The sequence below is a fragment of the Bufo bufo genome, chromosome 2 (genome assembly GCF_905171765.1).
Source record: "Bufo bufo chromosome 2, aBufBuf1.1, whole genome shotgun sequence".
In the NCBI taxonomy this organism is placed as follows: Eukaryota; Metazoa; Chordata; class Amphibia; order Anura; family Bufonidae; genus Bufo; species Bufo bufo.
Genome location: NC_053390.1, coordinates 419492015 through 419505731, shown reverse-complemented (window position 1 = coordinate 419505731; position 13717 = coordinate 419492015). Strand labels below are relative to the sequence as shown.

Sequence of the window (13717 nt, the reverse complement as noted above, 5' to 3'; positions counted from 1 at the left end):
GTTTGGTCCGGGTGGATCAGTAATGGGAGGAGAGGAGCTAATCTGTTAGCGATGACTTTGGCAAAAATTTTAACGTCAGAGTTAAGCAATGAGATGGGTCGGAAATTCTGGGGTACATCTGGTGTTTTGCCAGGTTTTGGGATGGTGACAATAAGTGCCTCTAGCATGGCTGGGGGGAAAGAGTGTCCTTCTTGTATTGCGCTAAATAATTCCAACATGTAAGGAGCCAGGATATGTTGGAAGTGGCGAAAGTATTCATTAGAAAGTCCGTCGGGGGCAGGGGATTTGCCTAATGGGAGGGATGTGATCACTTTCTTGATTTCTGTGATTGAAAATGGAGCGTTAAGTGATTGTAATTGTGGCTGGGAAAGGGTAGGAAGGGACGCTTGCAAGAGGAACTCCTCTACTAAAGCAGAGTAGTTCTCAGGTAGTGGAGTGTCATCCCTTAGGTCAGGGATCAGCAACCTTCGGCACTCCAGGTGTTGTGAAACTACATCTCCCATCATGCACATGATGCTTGGCTGTTCTCTGAACTCCCATAGAAGTGAAAGCAGCATGCTGGGAGTTGTAGTTTCACAACAGCTGGAGTGCCGAAGGTTGCTGATCCATGCCTTAGGTTGTATAGCGCTTGGTAGTATGATTTAAATTGGTTGGCAATGTCTCTGGGATCTATTAATTTCGCCTTAGTGGTAGGGTGTATCAGATGGGAGATTCTTGACTTTGATTGCTGGGCCTTTAACTGTTGTGCTAAAAGTCTGCCCGCTTTGTTTCCTTGGGAATAAAATTTGGATCGAAGCCTTAAAAGGGATTTATGGTAGTTTTGGAGTAGTAGGCTGCTAAGTTTATTCCGTGCGAGCCTAAGTTCATTAGAAGTCTGGGGAGTGGGGGAGGGTTTATTTGTGGCCTCTAGGTCGGCAATGTGTTCTAGAGTTTGTGTAATATCTCGCTCTCTAAGTTTCCTTACTGTGGAGTTCAGCTTAATCAAAGATCCCCGTATAAACGCTTTGTGGGCTTGCCACAAGACAAATTGGTTTGAAACTGATCCATTGTTAAAATGAAAGTATTCGTTCAAATGAGTGGAAAGTTCCAAAACATGCTTCAGGTTATTGTAGAGAAATGCATTATTTCTCCAAATAGGGGCTCTTGGAGATTGAAACTGTTCCTCAAGGGTAATAGCAATCGGGGCGTGGTCTGACCATTTAATAAGACTAATCTTGGTAGATATTGTGTGGAGTAGGGAGGAATGGTCCACCATAAACATATCTATCCTTGAGTATGTCATATGTATCGGGGAGAAGAAGGTAAAGTCCCTCTCTAGGCTATGTTGGGCTCTCCATACGTCGTTTAGGCTACTTTCACACTAGCGTTCGGAGCGGATCCGTCTGATGTGTCATCAGACGGATCCGCTCCTATAATGCAGACGTTCGCATCCGTTCCGAACGGAGCCGTCTGCATTATAAACTTAGAAAATTTTCTAAGTGCGAAAGTAGTCTGAGCGGATCCGTTCAGACTTTACATTGAAAGTCAATGGGGAACGGATCCGCTTGAAGATTGAGCCATATAGTGTCATCTTCAAGCGGATCCGTCCCCATTGACTTCCATTATAAGTCTGGATGGATCCGCTCGCCTCCGCACGGCCAGGCGGACACCCGAACGCTGCAAGCAGCGTTCAGGTGTCCGCTCACTGAGCGGAGCGGAGGCTGAACGCTGCCAGGCGGATGCATTCTCAGTGGATCCGCCTCCACTGAGAATGCATTAGGGCCGTGAGGATGCGTTCGGGGCCGCTCGTGAGCCCCTTCAAACGGAGCGCACGAGCGGACACCCGAACGCTAGTGTGAAAGTAGCCTTAGGCCTTCAGAACACAGGAAGGAGGCAACTCCTTTATCAAGTCTCCTTGCAGGAGATGTGGAATCAATGTCAGGTTGTAAAGCGGTATTAAAATCCCCACAGAGGATTACTTTCCCCTGTTTGAGCTTATTCACATTGCGCATCAGTTTGTGTAGGAATGTCAATTGTCTGGAGTTAGGGGCATATAAGTTAACTAGTGTATATGTAATGTTATTGATGGAGCAAACTAGAATAATATAGCGACCGTTTGGGTCAATTTTGGTTTTGATGGGAGTATAGGCAACAGTGTTTTTGACAGCAATCAGGGTACCTCTCTTCTTCCTGTCACAGTGGGAATGCAGAACATTAGGAAACAGGCGGTGACGTATTCTATCGGCGTCTGCTTGTAGTAGGTGAGTCTCCTGAATACATAAAACATCAACATTAGCTGTCAGAGCCTCTTTCCACATGTAGGACCTTTTCTGAGGACAATTAAGGCCCTTGACATTAAGGGACATAATCTTGAGGCCCATGATGTCAAAGGAGTACAATTATCCCAACTCCTGCAAAGATAAAAGTACACAGTAAAAGTATGCAATATCAAATCGTAAGATTACAATTACTAGGCACTAGTGAGGGAAAGAGAGGGAGGAAGGAGGGAGGGTGGGTAAGATAACAAACAAGACAGATAAGACGGAGATCGCCGTCTAAATCTTAGTATGCAATAAACGAGACAGTGGTAACCATCTAAATATAGGTAAGGCGAGAGTTCGGTGCTAGAATCAAAGTGAACTAAACAAAGAAGAAAAAAGACGAGGTATCAGAGGGCCTGCACCATAACCATAGGATGCTTTTGAGATGCCCGAATATAATGTCCCAAGGAAGCCAAGGGGGAAGAGTGATCAGAGCTTCACCCTTGTGTCAGTCCTGCTGTAGATGATGTCTTCTGTTGCGGGGGTATCCAGGGTTATCAGCCCACCGCTGTAGGGGCGGCATTGGAGGATACGGAAGCAGGGTCTGTGTCCGCTGTATTTGAAGATAGTGGGATTTGCCACAGATGAAGCAGCTGTTTCCCCTCTTCTAGGGTTTTAATAGCATGGGTCTGTCCATTTTTCCGGACAAGAATCTTCAGGGGGTAACCCCATTTATAAGGGAAATCATTATCCCGGAGGGCTGTCGTGATGGGCAGCAGTGATCTGCGCCGGTGAAGGGTGACCATAGAGAGGTCCGTGAAAAGCTTAATTTTCTGATACGGAGCAGGTAGTGAGTTCATGTTACGCGCCGCAGCCATAAGTGCCTCTTTGGTGTGGAAGAAATGAATGCGCGCCAAAGTATCACTCGGGACATTCGGACCCAGGTGTTGGGGCTTAGGAAGCCTGTGGGCCCTGTCAATAATCATGTCCGGTGTAGGAATCTGTGGTAGGAGTGCTTTTATTAAACCCTTTAAATAAGTTTGCAACTCCTGAGGGGCAACTTCTTCAGGAATACCCCTGAACTTTACATTGTTGCGCCTAGAGCGGTCTTCTAGGTCCGCCATTTTTAATTTAATGGCTTCTAGCTCATCAGCTAAGGTGTTGTGGGCGTCTATAATAGTATTCTGGGACAAAGCAAAATCGCCCATCTTTGTTTCCACATGTTGGATTTTCTCTTCTGCTTTCTGCAGTCTAGCAGTGAGAGGGTTAATCAGCCCTGCTATGTCCGTCTGTAAAGAGGATTTCAGAGCTAATAGCATATTCTTTAAGGAATCCTCAGTGACTGGCTTGTCAGAGATGGGGAGCAGTTGGAAGGGATCTGGGGTAGTATTGGCACTTGAGGTGTACTCACTCAGCTGGGTTCTGCACCCGGTGTGTCCCATATGCAGTTGGGGTGAGGAGGATTAGGCAGCTGGTCCCGCTGAGCAGGAGGACGGGCGCCATCTTGAATCCTGTGGTGAGCTTGTCCTGTAGCTTTGGCCTCCTCCGGTGTCGGTGGAAGAGACGGAGGTGAGTGATGCAAGAGGACAGTGCTGTCGGAGATGTCCGGTGGGGAGGGCGACCGTGCAGGATGTGCTGGTGACATTGCACTTATCGGTGAACTTAGTGCCGCTCTGTCAGTGTCGTCGGCGCCATCTTTGAATTTTCCCCAGTCAAAGTAGCTCTCCAGATTGCCGTCCTGCAGCTTCTGCAAATGCTTTTTCGTTTTCCCCATGATGTCGCCGGGGGTGTTGTTCATCTAAGGGAACAATTTAGGTAGTACTGTAGTATGATCAAAGGCAGGCAGGCAAGGTTATAGTCGCTGAGGTGCAGGAGCTCTGTACTCAAGCAGCCATCTCGTTCAGCAGCCTAGCCACGCCCCCCGGATCCTTCAGTTTAATAACATGCCCCTTGAGCAACAGGCACCTATTTCAAAATGCTTGCAACTGCAAATGAGATTTTCACAATGTTGAGGAGTAATTTTGCACCATTTATCCCTGCAAATGTCTTCCAATATTTCTGGAATATCTTGCGTGCACAGCCAACTTTAGCTCATGCACCAGCATCTCGATAGGGTTACAGTCAGGATTGTGACTTGGTCATTGCAAAACACAAATCTTCTTTTTCAACCATTCTTTAGTTGATTTATTGGTGTTCTTTGGGACACTGTCTTGCTTCACCCAATGTCTCTTCAGCAGGGGTGCACCTAGCCTTTCTGCTGCCTGAGGTAAAAATTGAAAAAGCGCCCCCCATCCATACCAAATTCTCAACCTAACCCCTTCCCTCCTAAAATTACATATATCACTACAGAACATACACAGTAATACAGCGCCACATACCTCTTACATCCAGTGACGTCTCCTTTGATGTAGATGTTCTCTTTCCTCATGTTCTCCTTTCAGACCTTCAGACCAGACCACCATTTTTCAGCCATTTCTCATCTCTGCAGTTTGACAAAAAAAATCTTTATTTACTACTTTTCCATTATTCTCCCATCTTCTGGACAAATCATCCTACCACCCTCAATACTGTGCCGCTGTGCTCTCCAATACTATACTGCAGAAAGAGATAAACCCCCTGATAATACTAGTACCACACAGATAGTGCCCTTCAATAATTATTGGCATGAAGTGTCCTATAAATAACTGCACCCAACAAATAGTGCCCCTGACACTAATAGTGTAAACATAACATCCCCCAAAAATAATTGTGGTAAGCTGATACTGTGCCAAGGTGCCCCCACAATAATAGTGCTCCCAAAAGTCCCACCTATAGTAATAATTCTCTGATAGAGCATACATGGTAGTAATAGTGCTCCTAAAGTGCCCCAAACATGTCCCCACTGTTCCTCAGAAGTAATAATGTTCCCATAGTGCCCATAATATTAATCATGTTTCCCATAGACCCCCAGTAGTAATAAAGCCCACCATAATGCTCCCCAGTAGTAATAATTCTCCTTATTATGTGACAGTACAAAAAATGCCCCCTTATAATGTGTGCCAGTGCAAAAAATACCCCCTTTTAATGCTCCCAGTTGAGCTAATGTCCCCACAGTGCCCATATAATGTGCCAGTATAAAATACCCCTATATAGTGCCCCCAGTAAATTCCCCATAGTGCTCCTCTGCCCCTTTCCTCCTAGTGCCCCCCAGAATGTATCACTATAAAATGCCCCTATATAGTGCCCCAGTAGATGCCCTCAGTGTCCCCCATAATTTGCAAGTATAAAATACCCCTTCTTAGTGCCCCCGTAGATGACCGAATAGTACTCCTCTTTCCCATAGTACCCATGATAATGTGTCCCAGCACAAAATGCCCCTATACAGAGCCCCCATATAAAATACCCCTTCTCAGTAGATGCCCCCATAGTGCTCCTTCTCCCTCTTCCCCCATAGTGCCCACCATTTAAAATACCCCTTCTTTGTGGCCTCAGTGTATGCCCCCATAGTGCCCCCCAATAATGTGCCAGTAAGAAGTGCCCCCATAGATGCCCCCATAGTGCCACCCAATAATGTTCCAGTAAAAAGTGCCCACATTGTGCCCCCCAATAATGTGCCAGTAAGAAGTGCCCCTATAGATGACCCCCAATAATGTGCCAGTAAGAAGTGCCCCTGAATAATGTGCCAGTAAGAAGTGCCCCCATAGATGCCCCCAATAATGTGCCAGTGTGAAGTGCCCCCATAGATGCCCCCCAATAATGTGTCAGTAAGAAGTGCCCCCCAATCATGTGCCAGTAACAAGTTCCCCCCCAATCATGTGCCAGTAACAAGTGCCCCCATAGTGCTCCTCTCCTGTATTGTAACATTTAAAAAAAATAAACTCACATACTCACCTTCATCAGACTGGCAGTGATGCGATGCAGGCCTCTTCCGGCCTGTGTCCCATGCTGTACGGCTCAGGCGATGCAATGACGTCATAGTGCCTGCAGCCTATCAGAGGAACGGGGAAGGGAGACACCTCTCCCCTGCCCCACAGCATCCATTTGTATTGCTGTCCTGAGGATGGCGATACAGATGACTATGGAGATGAGCGCTTCCACAATGGAAGCTGTAACGAAATCCAAGGTAAATAGACAGATAGATAGATAGATAGATAGATAGATTTCATATTTTCCTAAATGTATTATCAATAGCTGATTGTATAGCAGTGGCTGTGGATCTATTAAGTAAATACAAATTGTACCTCTAGATGCCAGCCCGTCTGAAGACTAGGTGAGACACTCCACATTCTCAGAGGAAGCCCCCATTTAGCACTGGCCTGCTAATTGCAAACCATTTGGGCATCTTAATGAAGACCTGGGAGGGGGATACTTAAAATGCACAGCCACCCTAGACATGTGGCTGTCTAGCGACTCAGATTATGGGATCATACCTGTACCTGCAGTCCCTGTCATACAGCGAGGAATCGCCGTGATTCATTTTGCCACCTCAGTCAGTCTTCTGGGAAGGCTGGGCAGAAACCTGAATAATATCAGAAGTCCCAGAAGGCCGGACCGAAAGGACGGAGGTTCCCTCACAGCCCACCCCTTGGCTGAGGGGGGGATAAAAATGGGTGTTTGGGAACAGGTAATGTTCAGCCGTTTTGGGGATCCACATCATTTGAAGTGAGTGCCCATATCTTCAACTGTCCCCACAGCCGGAATATAACTGCTGCATCTCAGTAAGCCAATATTCTGTATTTTACCCCTTTTATTTTATCTGTTTTACTGCATTGTTATTGTATGTATATTTTTATCTTTTATCTGACACTTTCTTTTTGTATTGCACTGCACTATTGTGTATTCAATTTAAACATTAATAAGTCCCTTCCTTGTGGTCTTATAGAACTTGCTCTTTCGGAGGGAATAACGTTACCAGTAGTGTTTCAGAGGATTTTACGTCCCATATAGATAACCTGTGTTACTGTGTTAAATTTGGGTTGAGAGAAATCTGAGTATAGGCCCCTATTGCCTTATAGTAAAGGTGGTGGCAGCTATTGTGATAGAAAATATTGGGGTGTTAGAATCTAGGGGAGTAAGTAAGCATAATTCCGTCATCTAGAATAGGGGTGGGAATTTCTGTGGTAACTTGATGAGCTCACTAGTATAATTCACCCCAGTGACGTGACCTATTGAGTAGGGATCATGACAGAAGCGCTCATCTACCTGTGCCCTGCCGCCGCCCCCCACTTGTCACCAGGGCCACGCCGCCTGAGGCGATCGCCTCACCTCGCCTAATTGGCGGTGCGGCCCTGCTCTTCAGCTTGAGGTCATGAACTTCTGTCTTTACATTCTCCTGTGAAATGCTATGCTACACCTTAGAATGAATTGTTACCTCAATAGTCTCAAGGTGTCCAAGCCCTGCGGAAGCAAAGCAGCACCAAACCATGATATTCCCTCCACCATACTTCACAGTTGGGATGAGGTATTGGTATTGGTGTTCAGTGTTCTTTTTCCTCCAAACATAGCACTGTGCATTTGTGCTAAAATGTTCCACCTTTGTCTCATCTGTCTATAAAATATTTCCTAGAAACATTGTGGAACATTCAGGAAGTTTTGGTCAAACATTTTTTATTGGACAGCTATATCTTCCTTTCTTCACAACGCTGTGCGTGGAGGAAAAATAACATTGATTACCAGAATCAAAACCTCATCCCAACTATGAAGCATGGTGGAGGCTTTTCTGCTACAGAGCCTGGACCCCTTGAGATCCTTGATAAAACAATGAATTATAAAGTGTATCAAAACATTTTACAGGAGAGGGTAAGGGCCCTTACATTAACCATATTGCTGTGGCATCATCACCTTAAGATGTATGTGAATGCGAGGCATCTCAGAAATATTGATGACCTGAAACACATCTGCATGGAGGAATGGACCAAAATCTCTTCTCAGTGTTGTACATTTTATTGGCAGCTATAGGGAACATTTGCCATAGGTAACTGCTGCTATAAAGGAATGTACAGGTTATTAAATTCGAGGGTTCACCAGCCTGCACCTGCATTCCCTGGACTTTGTGTGGCTGTCATGGCCCATAAACAGGTAGGAACTAGTGTTAGGGACCACTCCATAGAGGCGACCTTGACGTGGTGAGTGGCTTATTATGCTTTGGCCAAAATGTACACCAATGCCTCATCCAGCATAGAGGCAGGGCAGAATGCTGGTTGCAGAGTGCTATTGCATTTGTATTTTGCGTTTGTAATTGCAAATTCTGTCTCCATGAGGAGAGAGCTATGTAATAGAAAAAACAAAGTGTAGCAGCACAACGGAAAAAATAGTAATAAATTACCGTTCCTTAATGTGGTGGTGCCAGCCGTGTTGGGAGTCAGTCCTGCACTCCCCCAAACATGAATAGACTAGTAAAGAAACCGCAGCACTCTCTTGTCTCTTTAATATCCAAAGGTTTATTCACCCAAGCAATGCGACGTTTCGACCTGTGTGGTCTTTCTCAAGCAACTAACATTTTGAACAAAATCAAATACATATACCCTCTCAACAAGTCACATGACTCAATTGAGTATGCTAATTAGCAATTACAAATTCAAGATAATCCCCACCCCTTTCTGTGTTCCCCAACCGTGTAAACTATTTATCATCTTATCCAAATCATAATCCTACTTAGTACATAATCTGTTATCTCCTGCGTCCCGCATGTAACTTTTTCCGATGAAGGAATAATAAAGAAGATACACATTTACAACTTTGGTGAGTGCCGCACGTCTTTTTATATCTTCTCTACATTGTCGCACATAATCTGTTATCACAAATATTAAAATAGTGCTTACTATTGTCTCCGATGAGTTGCTGGAGGACATATCCCAGAAGAGGCCTTCATGTTAAAGTTCATGGTATGGAAGAACACGCTCCATCTGGCGATCCTCTAGTCTTAGGGCGCATGCGCGCCTTCGCCTGTTCAATACGGCGTTAGCATCGTCCCATGGCGCCTGCTCAGAGTGTCCCCGGCAGGTATCATGGAAACCGAACGTATGTCCCGGCGTCCAAACGTGCACATTGCGCATGCGCGCCCGGCACACGTATAGACCTTTATTATAAGGACAACCAATATGGTCCGTAACCATTTTGGTTCTATTGTGGCCAAAAAGTAACTGAGAACTATTGTTCTATAATACATGGTCCCTGTAGTCTATACCATGATTGGAATTTTGTGTCATGTACCCCTTCTCGGTGGACTTACTTAGCCCATTACCTATAAGGTGTATAAAAGGGCCAGTTCGAATGGGGCGGCCTGGCTGAGATTAGGGGGTTAGCCCGGGGACGGGCAGCCCAACCACCCGGCTAGGCTAGTCAGCTGTGGTTGATACATAGGTGGGGCGGTCCTCTTGTAATATGGAAGATACGCCCACCGTGAATTGACTGTAAGGTGCCCGTGAAGGGTATGTCCTCCCCATATATCCAATGTGGGGGGGGTGTGCCCACCAGGGTATCAGAGTGGTTCTTTAGGGGAGGGTAACGACCCGCCCATGAACAGTGTGGGGAACGTCCCCCCTATGGAATGAATGTATGCATGCGCCCTAAGACTAGAGGAACGCCAGATGGAGCGTGTTCTTCCATATCATGAACTTTAACATGAAGGCCTCTTCTGGGATATGTCCTCCAGGAACTCATCGGAGACAATAGTAAGCACTATTTTTAATATTTGTGATAACAGATTATGTACTAAGTAGGATTATGATTTGGATAAGATGATAAATAGTTTACACTGTTGGGGAACACAGAAAGGGGTGGGGCTTATCTTGGATTTGTAATAGCTAATTAGCATACTCAATTGAGTCATGTGACTTGTTGAGAGGGTATATGTATTTGATTTCGTTCAAAATGTTAGTTGCTTTAGAAAGACCACACAGGTCGAAACGTCGCATTGCTTGGGTGAATAAACCTTTGGATATTGAAGACAAGAGAGTGCTGCTGTTTCTTTACGAGAGAGCTATGTAGGCATGACTTCATGGACATGATAGATACAGACATACAATGCGGTCAATGAATCCACAATCCCAGAGACTTAGGGTATGGACACACTTGCATGTTTTTCTGATACAGTGTTTGATGCCAAAACCAGGTGTGGATACAAAAAGAGAAGTATTATCTGTCCTTAAAAGGGTTTTCCAGGATTACTATGTAGTTGCTTACCTTATGTACATTTTCCTCATGCTTTTTTTTTTTTTTCAATTTGGACTCTCCTGACTCAGTTTTACCAGATCACTCCGGTTTGTCTCCATCCTGTATGTAGCACTTCCTGTTGCTGTATCCAACCAAACCCAAGATGCACTTCTTCTTTCTCTACCGCCCCTAAAAACACCCAGCTAGTGTATATCTCCTCCCACCCAGCAAGTTACATAGACACGTCCCTTAAAAACACCCAGCTAGTTTATAGCTCCTCGAACCCAGCTAGTTACATAGACACTCCCCTAACACTGGCTTTGACACGCCCATGGACATAACATCACAGGAAATCAGAAATAGCCGTATGGACATGGTCATGTGACCACAGCCCAGATCAGAAGATAGGAGCAATAATGGTAAAATAAATATTTTCTTTACTGTGTATTTCTTGTAGGTGAAGCCATTGCACATCGTTTGAAGCCATTTGGTGTCAGCAAATTCATATACAATGATATTGCACCTAGACATGAACTAGCCCAAAAGATCTCAGCTGAATATGGTAAGAGTGGCTTCTAGAATGATAATTGTATGTTATGCCCTTTCCAACTATTCTACATAAATATATGTAAGCAGTGCCGGAGGCATATATGGAGCAGGCTCACAGGCTGAGCCCACTCCATATGCAGCAGGGGGCAGCTGTGTAATACAGTTCTGATCCTAGTCCTTTAACCCAGTCAATAGCGACCATGGCATCTGAGAGGTAAGACACAGTGAGGAGCACCCTCTGACCTCCAATCAGTAATACGCTGTGAAATCGCATCCTTATGAAGAGTCCCAGGCCTGCCATAGGAAACTGCCTATTATGCCGTACCTGCAGTAGGGCTTAAAGGGGTTGTCCGGGATCAGAGCGGAACCCGGACATATTCTCATTTTCACCCAGGCAGCCCCCCTGACAAGAACATCGGAGCAGTTCATGCTCCGATGCTCTCCTTTGCCCTGCGCTAAATCGTGCAGGGCAAAGGCATTTTTAGGAGTTCCGGTGACGAACTGGGCTCTCCATGGGGCTGCCAGGAAGCCCGGTGACGTCACCGGCACTGATGGGCGGGCTTTAGCGCTTCCCTAGCTAGTAAAACGGCTAGGGCAGCACTAAAGTCCGCCCATCAGAGCCGGTGACGACACTGAACACACTGCCGGGCGGAAGTTACCGCCCGGCAGTGTGTTATTGTAAACAAAAGAGCCCTTGGCCTGCGCGATTTAGCCCAAGGCAAGGGAGCGTATCGGAGCATGAGATGCTCCGATGCTAGCCTCAGGGGGGCTGCCTGGGTGAAAATAAGGGTATGTCCGGGTTCAGCTCTGAGCCTGGACAACCCCTTTAATAGGAAGCCTATAAAAACCCCATAGGGTACTTCAAACATTGCAGAAAAGCTGCAGATTTTCATTCACAGAATTGCACACAGAAAATCGGCAGCATTTTACAGTACCAGTAGAAATGATCAGAAACGCAGCAGAAATTGATCTGTGGTGCAGATTTTAAAACTGCAGCATGTCAATTTATGCTGTGGATTTAGCCCTTTCCAATGCAATGAGCGAAATTTTTGTCAAATTGGCAGCATTTCTGCAATCAAATGCTGCAGATTTCCAGATGAAACACTGCAGATTTTCTGCTCAGCCCCATTGAAATGAATCTATACCAAACACAGCTGCTATACAATGTACAGTGCTGTGCTTGGTAAGCTGTGAGAAGACCACAGCGCTTACAGAAGATCGGCGGACCCCCACCAATCAGATACTGATGAACTCTCCGGAGGGTAGGTCTTCAGTATTAAAATGTCAGAAAACCCCTTTAATATTTATACATCCTCCCATTTCTTCTTTTACTGAAAGCAGTTACTACAATGAAAATACCTCTATTTATTCAATATGATTTTTCTGATGAAGATTATCAGAAGCATGGAATCTTTAAAGGGAGTCTTTCACGCTGATTGACCCTATTAACCTATTAACAGACTTATGTCCACGGCATCCCCCCTATTAAAACTGTTCTTACCGTTAGTTCCCTGCTAGCATCGTTCGTCCGAAAAACACTTTTATTTCAGTATGCAAATTAGGCTGTGAAGGTGCCCAGGGGCGGCCTTACAACGGCCGGTGCCCAGGCCCCTGGGTCATTTTCATACCAATTCACTCCCCCTCCTCCGCTTCTGCCCGCCCATCCGCCGCGTCTGCCCGCCCTTGGTCTCTTCTCTATCCTTCCTCCTACTGTCCGTAATCCCGCGCATGCGCCGATGACCGCGATATCGGCGCGTGCGCATTGAATGACCACAGTCTGGCCGGGGCATCACAGTTTACCGTGCGCATGCGCCGGCCCCGGCCTAACTTACGTTCTTGCCGTGATCACAGCATCATGTTTTTCGGACGAACTATGCTAGCAGGGAACTAACGGTAAGAACAGTTTTAATAGGGGGGATGCCGTGGACATAAGTCTGTTAATAGGTTAATAGGGTCAATCGGCGTGAAAGACTCCCTTTAATATTAGTAATATACTTTCTATTATCAACTGTAGTGTACTTCATTTCTAACGTTAATATACAGAGATGTATCAGTAGAAAAAAACTGGAGAAAGACCCCTGCTTTATTAGTCGCCTGCTTTTCCGGAGCATAAGGGTGTCTTCACACGCTGCAGATTTTATTGCCGAATTTTCCTCAACTGAAAATAAGTTCCATTTAGGCCTCATGCACACGACTGTTTTTTTTTTGCAGTCCGCAAAAACGGGGTCCGTAGGTCCGTGATCCGTGTCCGTTTTTTCTTCCGTGGGTCTTCCTTCATTTTTGGAGGATCCACGGACATGAAGGAAAAAGTCGTTTTGGTGTCCGCCTGGCCATGTGGAGCCAAACGGATCCGTCCTGACTTACAATGCAAGTTAATGGGGACGGATCCGTTTGACGTTGACACAATATGGTGCAATTGCAAACGGATCCGTCCCCCATTGACTTTCAATGTAAAGTCAGGAGTCCCTATTATACCATCGGATCAGAGTTTTCTCCAATCTGATAGTATATTTTACCTTGAAGCGTCCCCATCACCATGGGAACGCCTCTATGTTAGAATATACCATCGGATTTGAGTTAGATTGTGAAAACTCATATCCGACAGTATATTCTAACACAGAGGCGTTCCCATAGTGATGGGGATGCTTCAAGTTAGAATATACTACGAACTGTGTACATGACTGCCCCCTGCTGCCTGGCAGCACCCGATCTCTTACAGGGGGCTGTGATCCGCACAGTTAACCCCTCAGTGCCGCACCTGAGGGGTTAATTGTGTGTATCATAGCCCCCTGTAA

At 45.8% G+C, this 13717-nt stretch overlaps 1 protein-coding gene across 1 annotated transcript in view; it reads left to right on the top strand.

Moving 5' to 3' along the window:
* The window catches only part of LOC120989324 (glyoxylate reductase/hydroxypyruvate reductase-like), a 79782-nt gene that overhangs the window by 53222 nt on the left and 12843 nt on the right, over window positions 1-13717 (top strand). Inside the window, exon 6 of the mRNA XM_040417357.1 lies at window positions 10831-10935. Coding sequence (XP_040273291.1) covers window positions 10831-10935 — 105 coding nt within the window. The remainder of the gene's footprint in view (window positions 1-10830; window positions 10936-13717) is intronic.